We start from the raw sequence: 18,978 nt of genomic DNA on the forward strand, positions 1-18,978 counted from the left end.
ATCATTGAAGAAGGAGTGTTACAAAGCTTCTACACACATTTGACGTCGAAAAATAAGTAATGCATCTTTTAACCCGTTAAGATTTGTAGATTTTGCTTCCCTATTTTAAAGTTTATGTGATGAACTCGCACCGTACATCTTAAACAATGCATCTTTTTTATCAATAGGGAGTCAGTTGTGCCCAATTCTTAAACAATTTTGTTCAATCTGAAGTTTAGGGAGACGTGTGAAATTCATTGTACATGGCTTGGTTTCGACGCGAAGCTAAAGAAATATAATAATTCTAAAATAATTATGCTATATTGCATATTATCGTTGGTAAAAATAGAGATGAGTATATCATGTATGGAATGTCTAGCATTCAAGATCAACTCAACCGCTTGTTTCCGTTAGAAGATGTTGATTGTTTTAGAGCATCAACTAGAAATTAGTTGGTTAGTATTAATTGGTCGTTAATGTTATTGACGGTTATTGCTTAATAAAATGTATAAACAACATACATGAAAGTTGTATCTCATTTTCTAGCTCCCCAACTAATCGTACCTGATCAGAAGGTAACTTTCGATGCTATTTAATGTGGTGGTTGTAGGTGGTGGAAATGCGTTAGTTTGGTTGTAGGGGATGTGTACCTGCAGACACTTCGACGCTCAAGTTAGTAGAGGTTAAAAATGGGGGTTTAAAGATAAGAGAGATTTTACCTTGGGGACTGCGAGGGTCCCCTTTATATAGAGGTAGGTGTTTGTAGAGCCGTTGTAAGGCACACGCGTGCCCTGCGGTTACGAAATCATGGGAAGTGTAACCGTCGGGGAAAGATTCACGGGAATTTGTTGCTCCAAGCACCACCTCCCCCCCCCCCCCCCCCCCCCCCCTTGATTTGGGATGCCGAGCAAGTTCTACCATGAGCGAGCTGGATAGGTAGATAACATGAAAGTACATCAGAACCTATCGCATCGGCGATTATGTCGACATCAGGGTTAACGGTGCTATTGACAAGGATGTGTCTGTTAGGATTCTGGACATGCTCGTTTAGTGTTGAGCCCTTTTGGTATGCCCAGGATGAGATTGCATGGTCCACGAGAGAACACTCCACAAGTCATACCATGAGAGAACTTGTTGGATAGAGAACACAAACGTACCTCAGAACTTATCATATTGGTGACTATGTTAATATCAAGGTTAACCGTGCTATTCGTGAGGATGTGCCCGCTAGGATCCTGGATATGTTCAATAGTCAGTATGGAGCGAGCCTCTTAGTTCATGTGAGATATCTTCATCATACATGTGTTCGTCTATCTTGTTTTTGCTGGAAACCTAAGAGTTGTGGAAATTCCAATTTTTTATGTTGGTGACATCGAAATTGCTACGTGAGTTGTTTCTGATTTGTTACTTGAAATTGGAAAGTTTTAATTTAATAATTTAAGAAATGATTGTTGCATGAGCTTGTTTTTGTTAGTGATTTAACAAGTAGAACTTAATGAGAGCCTTTGATTTGATGTTTGATGAAAAGGTTGGTTTTGTGTGGAGGATCCCATCAATTTAGTCCATAAACTATGTAAATATCATGGTAGTACTTAAATTATATAAAATTCGTTAATTTAGTAACTAAAGTGTATGAAATTCCATCAATTTAATCACTAACAACTCAATAACAGAGATTAAATTGACGGATATTATATACTTTATTTTTTTGATCAAGTGAATATTATATACTTTAGATACAACTTATTATACTTACGTAATTTAGAAACTAAATTTGAAAAAAGAGTGATAGTTAGAGACCAAATTAACGATTTATTCATCATTTGAATATGCTTTTTTCTAATATATTGGGAATCAACGGGTAGTATTTACTAACTTGTATGATTGGCCCCCCTCAAAAATCAAAAACTTGTGTGATTGGCTGAGTTAAAAAAGAAAAGTTATGCTGAAGGGTGTGAAGGCAATCCAACAATTAGGTGAAAACGGACCCTTCTTCATAGTATAAAAACACATATATTATACCGCTAAAAGGATCATATTGAAAACTTTGTGCAGGCACATGCCTTCACACAACTCTACGTGCATCCGTCCCTGATTTGTTATGTGAGATTTATAAAAGTTTTTTCCTTTGGGTTTAAAGAAATTGAAGGGTTAAGAAGATAAAGGAGAAGTAAAAGAAAATTAAGTTGCTCGGAATTCATCATCATCGCATGCTTCTAATTCATTTACAAAATTAAATGATTACACAATAAGCATTTAGAGAATAAAAGAAACTGAATAATCTTGGAAGGAAAGAAGAAGAAACATTTCACAGCTTTCTGGGTTTATTTTATTTTATTTTAATTAAAAAATTAAATATATGGCGTCCTATTCACTTACGTGAGCTGCCAAGTGTGTATTGAATGGGTCAAAATAAGATTCAGGGGCCAAAGTTGCAAAACGGGTAAATATAAAGGTTAACATTGTGATTTTTTTTTATAGAGGGCCAAAATCATTAGATTGAAAAACATAGAGGGTCAAAAATTTATTTAAACTGAATGGATTTTAAGACTGATATGTTTTCCTAAAGTTAGAGAAGGGTTTGATGTGGAAAGGAACTTTCATAATAAACTGAATGAAAATTATTCAGCTTTTATGATTAGAAAAAATCTAAAGGTAAATAGTCATACTAGTAACCACAAAGTTGCTAAATGTAGCAAAATTACAATAATCATTAATGTTGCTATAGTTAGTCAAAATAGTCATTAACGTCAAGGACTATTTTGATTGATAGAATGCACAATCAAAATTATTGTGAATACTTAAATAATTATTTGCGGTCAAATATTTTTTAATTTTTGGTCATCAAAAGTCACGATCTGTTGTTGGCAATATATTGACTTCTATTGCAAATTATACTTGGACAGTTGGTCTTGAAGCCTGTCAATTTAAAACATAAAAATAAAAAAGAATATGATCGTGGTGGTTGATAATTGGACCATAAAAATATTGTCTGGTTAATAATTGGACCAGAAAAATATGTTTGCAATTTGAATTCTGATGATGAGTATAGAATTAAATATATTGCTTCTCTATACATTACATATTTAGAGGATTAATCGTATGGCTAACGATTATGGGAATACACTCGATCCGAGATATAAAAAATATTTCACAAAGGTATGTGCTTTAGTTTTAGTCTTTGTAAAAATATTCTTTGCTTTTAATATTTGAAAATATAGAATCTTTTTGTTTTTGTCGTTTGTGCTTTGCTTTGAAATAAATATCTTCAAAAGTAGGTACTCTAAATTATTGCATTAAAGAGAGAACATGACTGTAGACATGCTCGTCCAAATTCAGAGGTGGCTGATGCATACAAAGGTATGGAGATTTGTTGGATGTGCTTCAGCTGTTGTTGGACTTGTTTGTTATGCTCTCAGCTCTTCCTTCAATCATCTATTTGGAAACTGGAGATTGTGGAAGATAGTTCTTTACACAGTTTTCAGTTTCATCATCTGCTCCATAATTTTGTATGCAAGAACATGGCAACACTCGACTAGTCATCGATTCAAAGCTCATTCAGCGTTTCTGGTATTGACAATTACCTCTATTTATTCCTTTTTCTCAGATAAAATTATGAATGGAAAACCAGATGCATATAGTCTAATTTCATGTGCTGCCTTTTCTATGATGTCACTTAGCTTGTCGAGGCAAATTCAGTGTGGATTTGAAGTGGATCTTATGTACTTTTATCTCGGATGTTTAATTGTACAACTCATGAAGATTAAATTATTGTTAGCTATTGTTGGAGTTTGTTATAGTTAGTGTCTTATTATTCTTTGTTCTTCTTTCTCTTCCTCAAATATTACACAAGAAACTAGGTGTGTAATTGGACTCGATGAACGTGTAGTCATTCAAGTTGATTCACAACAACAAGAAAATCCGATTAGAGGTTTCAACATTAAGCAACAGTTCATTTCTTGTATGAATGAACTTAAGAAAAACAATTCGAATATTGGTAAGATGCTTTTGCAAAAGCTTAAAGGTAACTATAAATTGGTTATGACTGACCAAAATTTCATAATTGATTCACTTTTGCCTGAAACAATTAATAACCTTCATAACACGGTGAAATTTGTTGAAAATTGGCTTCAAATTTGTGGTTTGGGAGAACAGAGGAATCGTGTCACGATTTGGCAATCGTGACACGATCGGAGAGGCAGTGAGCTAAGTTTGCTGGAAGCAAAATCGTGCCACGATCTTGGGAAATCGTGACACGATTCAGACACTTGTTGGTTAAGTTTCTCTGATAAGGACTGGTCAACCTGGGGACCGTTGCAGATCGTGACACGATCTAGGGTAATCGTGACACGATTTCTTCAGGGCAGGACTTGTATTTAAAGTGTTCTTGTGCTTTTTTGAAGACAACCTTGAGAGAGCTTAAGAGAGAAAACTTGGAGATCAAAGATGGGATCCTTTGGGGTGTGTTCCTTTGATGAGAGTGTATCTTAGGTTGGGAAAACAACATTGTAATCACCTTGGGATTATGGGTTCATAGTGTGAGGATGGGAAAATGCCAAAGGGTAGATCTAGGGTTTTTTGTCTTGTGTAAAGCTTGATAAGCTAGATTCTTGTAACTCTTTTGTAACACATTCACATATTGGATTGGAGAGCTGCTCTCTCCCCCAGATTAGGCCACATTGGCTGAACTGGGTCAACAATCTTGCTCGGTGTTTGTTTGTTTTCTTTTATCGTTTATCTTGTATGCTTGTTAGCTCTTAGTGTGGTTTTGCTTTACATTAGGCTTAGGATGTTTTGTTGTTGTTAGCTTGGAGGCCATTTGCACTCATAGATTATCTCTATCACTTGCTCCACACATCATTGATTTATTCTCATTGGTGTGAAGGTTCATTAGTTGAGCCGAATTCACAACAATTGGCGCCCACCGTGGGGCATAGGCGTGATTGATAGGAGGTATCATGGGGTCAAAGTGGGACATCGAGAAGTTCACTGGAAGTAATGATTTCGGGTTATGGAAGGTTAAGATGCAAGTGGTATTGACACAACAAAAGTGTGTAGAAGCATTGAAGGGTGAAGCGGCGATGCCGGCAACCTTGACACAAGAGGAGAAGCGTGAGATGGTAGACAAGGCAAAGAGTACTATTGTCTTATGTCTCGGAGATAAAGTCTTAAGGGATGTCGCGAGGGAAGCTACCGCGGCATCAATGTGGGAAAAGTTGGAGTCATTCTATATGACAAAATCTTTGGCTCATAGGCAACTCTTGAAGCAACAACTCTATTCATTTAAGATGGTGGAGTCTAAATCGATCTCGGAGCAACTAACGGAGTTTAACAAGATTCTTGATGATTTGGCCAACATTGAGGTTAACATGGAAGATGAGGATAAGGCTTTGTTGTTACTTTGTTCATTACCAAAGTCCTTTGAGCATTTCAAGGATACCATCCTTTATGGTAAGGAGGGCACTACTACTTTGGAGGAGGTCCAAGCGGCTTTGAGAACCAAAGAATTGACCAAGTTCAAGGACATGAGGGTTGATGAAGGTAGTGAAGGCTTGAATGTTACAAGAGGGAGGAATGAGCATAGAGGAAAAGGCAAAGGGAAATCAAGATCCAAGTCTAGGTCCAAGGGCTTTGACAAATCAAAGTATAAATGCTTTCTTTGTCACAAGCAAGGTCATTTCAAGAAAGATTGTCCGGATAAGGGGGGCGATGGTAGTCCTTCAGTTCAAGTTGCGGAGGCTTCGAATGAAGAAGGTTATGAGAGTGCGGGTGCGCTAGTGGTAACAAGTTGGGAACCGGAGAAGAGTTGGGTTTTGGACTCGGGATGCTCTTATCACATGAGCCCTAGAAAGGAACATTTTGAGACTTTGATTCTAAAAGAAGGAGGAGTTGTTCGACTCGGAAATAACAAAGCTTGCAAAGTCCAAGGCATGGGCAACGTTCGTCTAAAGATGTTTGATGGCCGTGAATTCCTTTTAAGGGATGTGAGGTATGTTCCCGAACTTAAGCGAAATTTAATTTCCATAAGCATGTTTGATAATCTAGGTTATTGCAGTAGAATAGAGCATGGGGTTTGTAAAATTTCGCATGGTGCATTGATTACGGTAAAGGGGTCTAGAATGAATGGTTTATACATTTTAGATGGTTCTATAGTAATTGGTAATGCATCGGTAGCTAGTGTTGCATCTCATAATAATTCTGAATTGTGGCATTTGAGATTGGGGCATGTTAGTGAGAGGGGTTTAGTTGAACTAGCTAAACAAGGTTTGCTAGGGAAAGATAAATTGGACAAGCTAGAATTTTGTGAACATTGCATACTAGGCAAACAACATAGGGTGAAGTTTGGAAGTGGCATGCATCATTCTAGTAGACCTTTTGAGTATGTGCATTCGGATCTTTGGGGTCCTTCTAAGACTCCTACTCATGGGGGAGGTTCCTATTTTCTTTCTATCATTGATGATTATTCTAGGAGAGTGTGGGTCTTTGTTTTGAAAAACAAAAGTGACACCTTTGAAAAGTTCAAAGAATGGCACACTCTCATAGAAAATCAAATGGGAACTAAACTAAAAGGTTTAAGAACTGACAATGGCCTGGAGTTTGTTTCAGAGCAGTTTAATGAGTTTTGCAGGTTGAAAGGAATCAAGAGGCATAGAACCGTACCAAGAACACTGCAACAAAATGGCCTTGCGGAACGCATGAATAGGACACTTTTGGAGCGTGTGAGGTGTATGATTCTAGGAGCTGGGTTACCTAAGAGTTTCTGGGGTGAAGCCGTGACAACGGCTGCTTATTTGATCAATAGATGTCCATCAACGGGAATAGACTTCAAGACACCTATGGAGGTATGGAGTGGGAAACCGGCGAATTACTCCTCTTTGAAGGTTTTCGGAGCTTTGGCATATGCGCATATCAAGCAAGACAAGCTTGAGCCTAGAGCTTTGAAATGTGTCTTCATTGGTTATCCGGAAGGTGTGAAGGGATACAAGTTGTGGAAATTGGAATCTAGTGGAAGATCAAGAGTCTTGATAAGTAGGGATGTTACCTTTGATGAGACCCGGATGGGGATGAAGTGTAAAGACTTAGAGACTCAAGTACCGGAAACTATGGTGGAGAAAACTCAGTTTGAGGTGGAGCTTCCAAATGAAGAAGAAGAAGATGTAGAAGATGAAGCTTCGACATCGGATACAAGTGGAACTCAACCGGTAGTGGATCCTGAGTATCTATTGGCAAGAGATAGAGAAAGAAGGACCATTACGGCTCCTAAGAGATTCGGTTATGCGGACTTGGTGTGTTTTGCTCTAAATGCGGCGGAAGATGTGCAAGACTCGGAGCCTAGAAACTTCAAGGAGGCATTTGAGAGCAAAGAGAGCAAGTATTGGTTGAAGGCGGTGAATGAAGAAATGGATTCATTGGAAAGGAACCAAACTTGGAAACTTGTGAAACTACCTAATCACCAAAGGGTAGTTGGATGCAAGTGGATCTTCAAGAAAAAGGATGGCATTCCGGGTGTTGAAGGTCCAAGGTATAAAGCAAGACTTGTGGCAAAGGGTTTCACTCAAGTGTAGGGGATCGACTACAACGAGATCTTTTCACCGGTGGTGAAGCATTGTTCCATAAGGATACTTATGGCTATAGTGAATCAATTCGATCTTGAGTTGGAACAAATGGATGTGAAGACCGCTTTCTTACATGGTGACCTTGAAGAGACAATCTACATGGAGCAACCGGAAGGTTTTGTGGAGGACAAGTCTAAGGTGTGTCTTTTGAAGAAATCTTTGTATGGGTTGAAGCAAAGCCCTAGGCAATGGTATCGTCGGTTTGATGAGTTTCTTTTGAAGACCGGTTTTGTGAGAAGCGGATATGATTCTTGTGTGTACATGTTGAAGAAGAATGAGAAAGTCATTCTCTATCTTCTTCTATATGTGGATGATATCTTGATGGCAAGCTCTAGCAAGGATGAGATTTTGAAGCTCAAGGAGAAGCTAAATGGTGAATTTGAGATGAAGGATCTTGGTCCGGCAAAGAGAGTTCTTGGGATTGATATCAAGAGGAATCGTGACAAAGGCGAACTTTTCTTATCTCAACTTGGTTATTTGAAGAAGGTGGTGGAGCGTTTTAGAATGTCAAACTCTAAAACTGTGAGCACTCCCTTGGGTCACCACACAAAGTTGTCCATAAAACAATGTCCTCAATCCGAGGATGAGAAGCATTTGATGGAAGGTACTCCCTATGCAAGTGGGGTTGGAAGCATCATGTATGGAATGGTTTGTAGTAGGCCGGACTTGGCTTATGCGGTTAGCATTGTGAGTCGGTTTATGGCAAATCCGGGAATTGTGCATTGGCAAGCTTTGAAGTGGGTTTTGAGGTATTTGAATGTGTCGTTGAAGGGCGGTTTGAAGTACACAAGGGCAGCTCAAGATGAAGACGCTTTGGAGGGGTATGCTGATGCGGATTATGCGGGCAACGTAGACACTAGAAAATCCTTGTCGGGTTTTGTGTTTACTCTTTATGGCACGGCGATTAGTTGGAAGGCAAATCAACAATCTGTGGTGGCATTATCTACAACTCAAGCGGAGTACATCGCACTTGTTGAAGGTGTGAAGGAGGCCATATGGTTGAAAGGGATGATTGGTGAGTTAGGAATTACTCAAGAATGTGTGAGGATGCATTGTGATAGTCAAAGTGCCATTCACTTAGCAAATCATCAAGTGTATCATGAAAGGACAAAGCACATTGACATTCGCCTGCACTTTGTTAGAGACATGATTGAATCAAAAGAGATTGTGGTTGAGAAAGTGGCATCGGAGGAAAATCCGGCGGATGTGTTCACCAAGTCATTGCCTCGATCAAGATTCAAGCATTGCTTGGACTTGATCAATTTTGTCGAAGAGTAATTCCCTTTTGGAGAGAGCAGCATGGTGGTTGATGGTTAAATTGACATCACCACCAAATTAGAAGTCAAGGTGGAGAAATGTTGAAAATTGGCTTCAAATTTGTGGTTTGGGAGAATAGAGGAATCGTGTCACGATTTGGCAATCGTGACACGATCGGAGAGGCAGTGAGCTAAGTTTGCTGGAAGCAAAATCGTGCCACGATCTTGGGAAATCGTGACATGATTCAGAAACTTGCTGCTTAAGTTTCTCTGATAAGGACTGGTCAACCTGGGGACCGTTGCAGATCGTGACACGATCTAGGGTAATCGTGACACGATTTCTTCAGGGCAGGACTTGTATTTAAAGTGTTCTTGTGCTTTTTTGAAGACAACCTTGAGAGAGCTTAAGAGACAAAACTTGGAGATCAAAGATGGGATCCTTTGGGGTGTGTTCCTTTGATGAGAGTGTATCTTAGGTTGGGAAAACAACATTGTAATCACCTTGGGATTATGGGTTCATAGTGTGAGGATGGGAAAATGCCAAAGGGTAGATCTAGAGTTTTTTGTCTTGTGTAAAGCTTGATAAGCTAGATTCTTGTAACTCTTTTGTAACACATTCACATATTGGATTGGAGAGCTGCTCTCTCCCCCATATTAGGCCACATTGGCTGAACTGGGTCAACAATCTTGCTCGGTGTTTGTTCGTTTTCTTTTATCGTTTATCTTGTATGCTTGTTAGCTCTTAGTGTGGTTTTGCTTTACATTAGGCTTAGGCTGTTTTGTTGTTGTTAGCTTGGAGGCCATTTGCACTCATAGATTATCTCTATCACTTGCTCCACACATCATTGATTTATTCTCATTGGTGTGAAGGTTCATTAGTTGAGCCGAATTCACAACAAAATTGATGGTGGATTCTGGATTTGAGAAAGAGTGCTATGAGATTTACAACAGTTACCGTAAGGAATGGTTGGAAGACTTGTTAATAAATAAATTATTGGCGTTGAGAAAGATGGAATTTCAGGATTACATGATTGGAAGATGGATAAAAACTTCCAAGGTTGCTCTTAGAATACTATTTCCCAGTGAACGTCAACTATATGATGGTGTCTTCTCAGAATTCAACTCTGAATCATCTGATCACTATTTCTCAGATGTTTGTCATGGAGCGATAATTCAACTTCTGAATTTTGCTGATTCGTTTGCAAATCGAAGCCCTTCACCATGGCGTATGTTTAAAATCCTCAACTTGTTCGAGACACTGTGTGATCTGATTCATGAATTTGAATCATTGTTTCTTGATTCGTTGGTGAACGAAGCAGTAAAAATCAAGAATAGATTGGGTGAAATAAGTAAAGACATTTTCATGGAATTTGGGAATATGATCTTTCTTACACCATATGTGGAGTTAGATTGTTGGGCTGATGGTGGAGTACATCCAATGACATGTGAGGCCACTAGCTCCATCGTCGCGGCTTTTTGGTCAAGACAAAATCTGGAGAAAATTTTACAAGGGTACCCCTTAGTTGTTGATGGAGCAGGAACATCTTTATTTTATTCACAAATGGTGCTTATTATGGAGCAGTTTGAGAGAAAATTGGAAGCCAAGTCAAAATATTATGAGGACCCTGCTTTGCGCTATTTTTTCTTGATGAACAATCTATGTCACATTAAGGGAAGATTGGAAACCTTTTGGGATAATAGCATTCATACAAACACGGAAATTCTTTGAACTCTATTTTAGAAGCTCGTGGAATAAGGTGATAGATTCTTTGAAGATCGATATCACTGAATTAGTTGCGCCCAATTCTAAAGCAAATTCAATGAAAAATAAGCTTAGTTTGTTCAATCATAAATTTAGGGAGACTTGTGGAATTCAGTCTACATGGCGTGTTTTTGATGAGCAACTAAGGAGACAAATAATAATTTCCATTGAAATCAGTTTGTTTCCAGCATATGAAAAGTTCATTTCAATGGTTCAGTGTTGTTGGAAAAAATGCCAATGAGTATATCGTGTATGCAATATCTGATATTCAAGATCAACTCAACCAGTTGTTTCTTCTAGATGATGTTGATTGTGTTAGAGGATTAATTAGGATTCAGTCAATGAGTTTGTAAGGTTCGGTTAGTGTTACTGCTGGTTATTACTTAATCTCTGCATATATTTTACGCTCAAGTATCAAAGTATTTTTTGCTTTTACATTCATTTTATATATTTGTTAGTTTATGTTGAAGTTGCAATGGTGACCTCTGTTTATTTTTTATACATGTGCATAAGTTTTGTGATCTTTGAATTTTCTTTTATGTTTATTAAAATAACTTTTCTTTGCGAGTTTATATACTAGAAAAAGAGAATATGTTGTTCTAGATGAATAGCAATACTTAATGTAGCGCATAGGCGCCTAACTTAATTTATTATATGTTAATAAACTTTCCATTTGTATCACCATGTATAATCAAGATGATTGCCTAATGGCTATGGTGGCTGGCTGGTGATGGACGACAACTGATGAATTAACTCGATCGCTTTCAAGAAATAAATATTTGAGTCAATCTTTAGTGATTGTCATTCCATATTTTAAAAGGTATTGAACTGGATCCGTAATGCCCTCTGTGAGAATGAGAAGTAGTAAGACCAGGAGATACTCTTGTGGTTTAAGATTTTCTTGTCCGGGACGACCCTGGGAGACTGAAATTTCCAGCAAAAATCTTGATGCAACACACATGTCCCTAAATTTGGCAGACGCAATAGGTTTTTGGCGCCTTATTATAAAATTAGATGCTGAAATAGATCATGTCATTTTGGACTGTTCAGATATAATGTACTTGATGACTAATACTAGGTTGTTAAGTGCTAGAACTAAAAATGACAACTATATGAAAAGTAGTTTCTTAAGTTACAAGAAAGCTGAAAAAGTATATATTAAGCCACCTATGGACTCCTAGAAAAAAGTATATTAAATTTGATTATTGGGAAAAAAGGGTTTGTAATGTTCTCCTAGAAAAAACAGCCAATAGAAGGTATCACAGATCCTAATGATCACACATCGACTGTAAGTAAAAATAAGTAGCATCAAAAGCACTATCAAGTAACAATTAGAAGTAAATTAACCAAAGCAAATCTGAAAAATTTGATGACATATATGATCCTAACTCCTGAGATCAAACTTTGTATGAGGTTCCTCTCATTACACGGGTCCGCCATCGCAGTGAGAAGCATTGACCAAGACTCGACCTTGTTATCAGTTCTGTCACCACGTTACTTCCACAAGCGAAGCACAGAGACTTAACCAATGGCAGAGAAATTTTACCAGACCTAGAGGAAACAGAAAGAGGGGATATGTTCCACAATTACATAAGTTTGACAGTAGCTTCAAATTGCTTGCCAATAATTCATGACCAATCGAGAAAACTAATAGTTCATTTCATTTGATTCTATGATTCATCTGTTGAGCCCTGTTCTTCTATGAAATTAATCTTTAACATCCGAAGGGATTGAATGATATCCATTTTCTATCTGATGTGTGCATATTCTAGTTACTCCTAGAAAATTCTAAAGTATTTTGTTGTTTTATTTCATCACATATTATTTTTGTTCAGCCCCTGAATTACTTTCGATTTTTATTTCTATTTTCATCACATATTATTTATGATAATATTTTCATAAAAAAATATTAGAGAAGAAATTACAGAATAATTTTGTATTTATGTTTTATTTCTCTATAGTCTAATATTAGTGTTATGACTGATGACTAAGATAATTATGCGAGAAGTGATGATAAAATTCTGGTAAATAAGCTATAAACCGCCGCAAATTACAGATATAAAATTCAGAAGATCAAAGATAGAGAGCAAATGTGCTGATAATTACTTTCTCACATAAAAGAAAAAATATATTCCCAAGGCAGTTGAAACAAGTCAATGTAAAATCATAAAGGAAAAATAAAAATGAAACACACCAAATGTTTATCTATATTCTAATCCATACATTTTGTTTCCCAGAAACAAATGATTGAGTAGATCTTGAATCTCGATCATTCCATATTTAATGTATTTATAAGCTTGGTTACCAAGGATGCCATGGAGCCTTCCAACAAAGATTCCATATGCTGGTAGCAAGATATTTCCCACAGATGATATGATTTCTCCCCTTAGCTGACTTCCATAAATAAACCACGCAGACTGAACTCTGCATATTGCTTCAAAGCGATTGTTGAACAAATGAATCTTCTCTTTCAATAACTCTTTTGTAATGCTTTCATTGTTGTCCAGCTTGAGAAAGTCCATCACCTCATCCCATGCGCTTCTTTTATAAAGATCAAGGTTTTGTTGGATTTTTGCTTTGTTATTTTGGAACCAATCATTACCAAAAATGGTTTCCAATCTTGAGAATTTATTCATAGCTTCTATGTGTGACCTATTATTTAGCATGAAAATATGGCGTAAAGCTCGGTCCTTACAATTTTCGGACTTGACTATCAATTTTCTTTGCAACATCCTCATTATCTGCTCCATCTGCTTCAAGAAGAAAGAAGATGCTTCCACTTCATTATGAACTTCGGGGTATTCTTCTAAAATTTGTTCCAGCTTCCTCCGTTTCCTACAAGCAGAAGACACGTAGCTCATGACCTGGATAGTCATTTGATGATGCTGGCCATAAGACGAAACAACTTGTTTTGCTGCTGGGACTCTGAAAATAAAATTATGCATTTTCATGAAAAGGACCCTGCTAGCGTCTCCTAATCTGTTCCGAACTGCAATTGCCTCGTTCACTAATGAATTAGGAAATAATGATTCGAATTTTGGAACAAGATTGTTCAACTTCACAAATATGTCGACCATTTTGAACAAACGCCACTTTGACAGGCTCCCGTAAGCAATCACACTACTACAATAATGACATTTAGTAACAAGGTGATTGCAACACTTGAAACACATTAAAAGTGTTAGATCCAATACAACAAGTAACATCCCTCAAAAAAAAAAAAAAAATACAACAAGTAACAACAGAACCCATTCATTATTCATTCACGTGTTAAAAATTTTAGTCAACAATAGTCAAAACAAAATAGGTAAAAAAAGTGTTATAAGACATTGAGAAACACTTTTCTCTCTCTTCCCTCAAAAAACACTTTTCTCTCTCTCACCGAGATCTCAATTCAACAGAACCATTTTTCTTGATTTAGTTACAATTTTCAAATGTTGCTAAATGTCATTATTGTAGTAGTGTCACATCTGCAAAGTTGAGCAGCTGAAACGTTGCTTCTTGGCAAATCTCAATGAAACAATGAGAAGTGGCAGAGGAGAACCCTGAGAAGACAAGATCGCAGAATTTTTGTTCAATTGGAAACAAAACCGTCGTAGCTATGTCAGAAGCAGTCATCCATCTTTGAAACATGGTATCTAAGTATCGCTCTCTTTCACGCTCGGTGTTGATCTTTGCCTCCGGCAACACAAATATTTTATTTAGTAGACCCTTCTGCAAGAGTACCTTCCGCCAACTGATGTACACAGCAGAGCACTCTTTCTCATACCCAGCACATAGCATCAACTTCACAATTTCATGAAGATTATGTAGCTTTTCTGACGGCAGAGTATCCATTTCAAAATCACACTTACCTTGATTGTATTCCTCCATTAGCCTGTCAATGATATTCAAACTATCCTGTTGAAGTGCATTTATACAAGTCGTAAGTTGTTGCATCATTCCAGAATAAATATCATTACTGGGCCTTAGTAGTGAATCCATTTCAATAACTACTGAATTTTCACCGCGGAGTCCAACTCCAAAATACTCATTTTCCGGTACGGAATTTGTGGAAGATAACGAAGAACGTATAATAATAAGAGAATAGCTGAAACCTGCTCCAACAATGACTAATTGCAGTTTAATCTTCATGAGTTGCATAATTAGACATCCAAGGAAAAAGTAAAGAAGATCCACTTCGATTCCACACTGAGATTGCCTTGACAAGCTCATTGACATGATAGCAAAGGCGGCACATGAAATCAAGCTATATGCATCTGGTTTTCCATTCACCACTTTATCAAAGAAAAATGAATAGACAGAGGTGATTGTCAATACTAAAAAAGCTGTATGAGCTTTGAACCGAAGACTTCTAGAGTTTTTCCATATATTTGCATACAAAATCATGATGAAACTGAAAAGAGTGTAAAGAAATATCTTCAACAAATTCCAATTTCCAAATAGATGGTTGAAGGAAGTGCTGAGAGCATAACAGAGCAATCCAACAGCAGCTGAAGCAAAGCCCACAAATCTCCACACTTTTGTCTGCAACAGGCACATCCGAATTCGGATGATCACGGGTATCATTTTCTATTCAGTTGTTTAAAATTTCTTTCAAAGAGAGATATGCACTTAAATCAACCATATATAAATATTTATAAAAAGTTATCCCCTTAATTATTTCAGATGAAGTTTCGAGGAATATATACTACCAAAAGACTATTTAAATATAAGAAAACGTTAGGACGACGAGTTCATATTTTATGCTAAAAATTAGTTACATCACAAATTCACAATCAAGAGAAAGTCTTCTACAGTTGCATATATACAACACCTAATTTTTGGGCATATCCACTAAAACCATGACAGCTCATAAGAGAACAGTTGAAAAATACAAAATTAATGAAAGACAGTGCCTTGAGTCAACCCGTGAAAGGGACCAAAAAACGAGCTTATAATAGTGAATAGCTTATAAGCTCTTGGATAGTGTTTTTCAGCACGAGTTAATAACTTATTTCACGAGCTTATAAGCTATTTGTCAGACGCTATTCCAATTAGCGTTTAAGATTATAACTATAGCTTATTATTTTTCTTCCAATACTACCCTTATTACTTTATCTAAAATCCAGTTTTACCCTTTAGGAGTATAATTTAAAACAAACCAATTTAATATTACGTTTACATTTTTTTGTACGTTCTATGTTTATATTTTTTAATGTTACTTTTTTTGACAAAAAAGCATACATATACTCTTTTTTTAGGTTCTATGTTTCTACGTTTACATTTAAATGTCAAGTTTAAAATAATACTTCATTCTTTCCAAGAGTTTGAAATAATAATTTTTGTCAAGTTTGTATTTTTTTCACGTTCCCTTATAACTTATATTCTTTTGACCCTTTAAGAAAAAAAATCTTCTTTTTACCTTTCAAAAAGAAAAAAACTTATATTTTTTAGACGATAAGTTAAATTGGATTTAATTTTTTTAAAATTTCTTAATAAAGTATACAAACTTAAAAATAAATATTCAACGGAAAAATTTAGTTAATGATAATAAATAGTATATATATATATATATATATATATATATATATATATATATATAAACTTTTTTAAGGAATATATATAATATTAAATTACTAACTCTAAGTATCTTAAATATTTTATTCATCTACAAAAAGGTTCTTAAATATTTTGTCAAAAAAAAGCATTTTGAATATTAATTGATATTGATTTTACTGTGAATTAAGAATGTTCTTTTATGTCATTTTATATTTATTAGTTAGTTGAACCGTTAATTTTACCAAATACTTCAATTAGCTTATCAGCTATCAATCATCGGTCATCAGCTATAAGCTATCCACTATCATCTAATATCAGCTATCCGCTAATTTTACTAATGCCTAAGTTTCTCACTCTTCTGAGTTCTTCTTCTTCTTTCATCTCCCTTGAAATTTCTTCTCCCCTTCCTCTACTTTCCACATTGCTGCCGTCTTCTGAGCTCCGATCTCCGGCTAAAAGATATTAATATCTTCTCAATTAGTTCTCCCTTCGTCCTCAACTTTGTAATAGTTTATCACATCGGTCGGTATCCGTTTCCATTTCTCTATCATTGAGTCCGCTCAAATCCTCATAATTCTCTTTCTCGTCGAAGTCAGTTTCATTGGTGTTTCGCGGCGGATTCGACGATGCGGTGGAGGGCATAGTCGACGGAGAGGCGGTGGATGCAAAATACATAAATGACCATGAAAGAGGCTCCGAGCGATGCGACCTTTGCGAGTTGGGGAGATTGTGGGACGAATCATGAAGATGAGGATCCATTAGGGAAGAATCTAAATTTGCAACAAAGCGAATCAAAACTGCGACTGTTGAACAAACAAATCTCAGCCATTATTAAATAATTGGTTCAAATGGATAATATCGATAGATGAACTCTTACTGATAGCATAGAGAGTCAAATGGTTTAGAATTAACAGCTAGAAGATTTTGTTTGTTATTGTTTTTATTTTCACGCTATTATGGAGATATTATAGGGATTTGATAGGGACAACAATTAGTATTTGCACGCTCCATCTTTCTCTATAAATCAGAATTGTATTACCACTTTTCAATTCAATGAGAATAATTTTCATTCACATATTTTTTTTTCTTCTTTATATGAATTTTACTTCTTTTAACATGGTATCATTCGATGCGTAAACGAAGTTAGTATTTTCTCTAGATAGGGAAATTATTCAAAAATAGAAACAAGTGCCCTTAGTGCACTTGTTAAAGATTATAGAAATTGATGCATTCAATTTATTGGAAATTAAACTATTTAACTTTTTCTACAAATATTTTCTCAAGGGTCTTGTTAACAATTGCGCTTAGGGCAATTGTTAAAGATAGAAACAATTGATAACTTATATGTAGAAAATATTACTTTAAGATGTTTTAATGTGTTGAATACACAAACCAAAATAAAAATCTACTTTAAAGTGCCCTTATGAGGAATCCTTAAAAAAATCATGATGAATCCTTAAAAATATCTTTCGAGGACTCGTTAGCAAAACCCATATATCATTAATTACTAGGAAGTATATATTTTTTCTTTTGAAAGATTGTGGGAAGTAGGTTAGTAGTCCGCTTTCTTGGAATTTCAAATGAATAAAAAGTATTGACATCTCTGTCCTATACAATGAAGTCCAAAGAGAAAAGAGTTCACGTTCTTTTCATTCCACTAGTCAAAGAAAATTTCAATCCGTTGTCAGAAGAATTTCCTTGAAATTTCATAGGAGAAAAAAAAAAGGGACACGCTTGTCATCTCTCCATGTGAATGGTTGCTTTTCTATTTGTGAAAATTAAACCAGTCAGTTCCATGTGAATCCAAATCCGGTTCATCAATTCAAGAGACTCAGAAGAAAAATAGAAGTAGTTAATTCAGCTACGGGTTTATAGGAAAGTTCGTTTATTGTTATCCAAATCTGTAATAAACTATTGTAAGTTATTGGCCGCGTTTGGATTGATTTATTTTGAGTTTATATGGGTTTATCTACCCCCATAAGTCTTTTTAAAGGTGTTTGAGTAAACAAATAAAAATAGCTTATCATAGTTTTATAAGCTGCTTATGCCATATTTCAATAAGCCTAAATTTTCAACTTACCCTCCGGCTTAACAAGGAGTTTATGAATTTATGTGACCTCCTTCGATTCTCTTTTGATCCACTTTTTCAAAACATATATTTTAATTATAATTATCTTTTGCGGTGCATAAGTAAGAAAATTGTTATATACTTATCTTACTAAAGTACCACACGTAAATAAAATTTTTATTATTTTTTGTTACGTAATAAAATAAAATTGAATAGAAAAAACAAACTTAACTTGATTTTTTTTTTAAGGACAAATATTGATTATACTATATTGTCATACCCCAAATTTTGACCACATTTCTCTATTCTAACCCATTTTATTCGTATTTTTAAAGTTAGGAATTTTCGTCGTTTAAAACGAAATTTCGACAAAGAGGTTACTTTGAAGTACCTCATTTTTTATTCTCAGTCGGGCCCTCTTCTCTCTTTATCTTCTTTTTATTTCAGTATTTAATTTCCATATTTTATTAGTTTTAATTTTAAAATTAGTTACTCTTTTTATATATTTAATAGTTTATTTTCTGTTTTTGTGCTATAATGTCAATGAGTCCGAAAAATCCTGGCAAGGGTCCAAAATTTTTATTTTTTTTTTCACACGCCTCATTCAGGCAGATTGTCAAAATTTTGTTTCCAAATCCAGTATGCGGTTTCAGAGTCACCAATCATTGGCAGCCGCAGCTTTCACACAAAAACCCTAATTTCCTTTCTTCAATTTTTAGAGTCAAAACAAACAAAAATCATGAGCAACAGATGAAT

General features: G+C 35.8%; 3 protein-coding genes across 3 annotated transcripts; 1 reads left to right on the plus strand and 2 right to left on the minus strand.

The window, feature by feature from the left end:
- The first annotated feature begins 3,276 nt into the window (after positions 1-3,276).
- LOC11409595 (uncharacterized) lies at positions 3,277-11,136 on the plus strand. The gene is given in 2 exon segments (XM_024783498.2): positions 3,277-4,091; positions 9,752-11,136. Coding segments are annotated over 2 exon segments (1,632 nt in total). The 5' UTR covers positions 3,277-3,288; the 3' UTR covers positions 10,581-11,136.
- Positions 11,137-12,693: 1,557 nt separating this feature from the next.
- On the minus strand, positions 12,694-13,833 carry LOC112421859 (exocyst complex component EXO70B1). Its single transcript, XM_024783862.2, has one exon. It carries the CDS (start codon positions 13,817-13,819, stop codon positions 12,815-12,817), a length of 1,005 nt encoding a protein of 334 aa, XP_024639630.1. The 5' UTR covers positions 13,820-13,833; the 3' UTR covers positions 12,694-12,814.
- A 198-nt stretch (positions 13,834-14,031) lies between these two features.
- On the minus strand, positions 14,032-15,206 carry LOC11426486 (uncharacterized). The gene has a single exon (XM_024783861.2). It carries the CDS (start codon positions 15,180-15,182, stop codon positions 14,064-14,066), a length of 1,119 nt encoding a protein of 372 aa, XP_024639629.1. The 5' UTR covers positions 15,183-15,206; the 3' UTR covers positions 14,032-14,063.
- Between the last annotated feature and the right edge of the window lie 3,772 nt (positions 15,207-18,978).

Source organism: Medicago truncatula, chromosome 5 (assembly GCF_003473485.1).
Source record: "Medicago truncatula cultivar Jemalong A17 chromosome 5, MtrunA17r5.0-ANR, whole genome shotgun sequence".
In the NCBI taxonomy this organism is placed as follows: Eukaryota; Viridiplantae; Streptophyta; class Magnoliopsida; order Fabales; family Fabaceae; genus Medicago; species Medicago truncatula.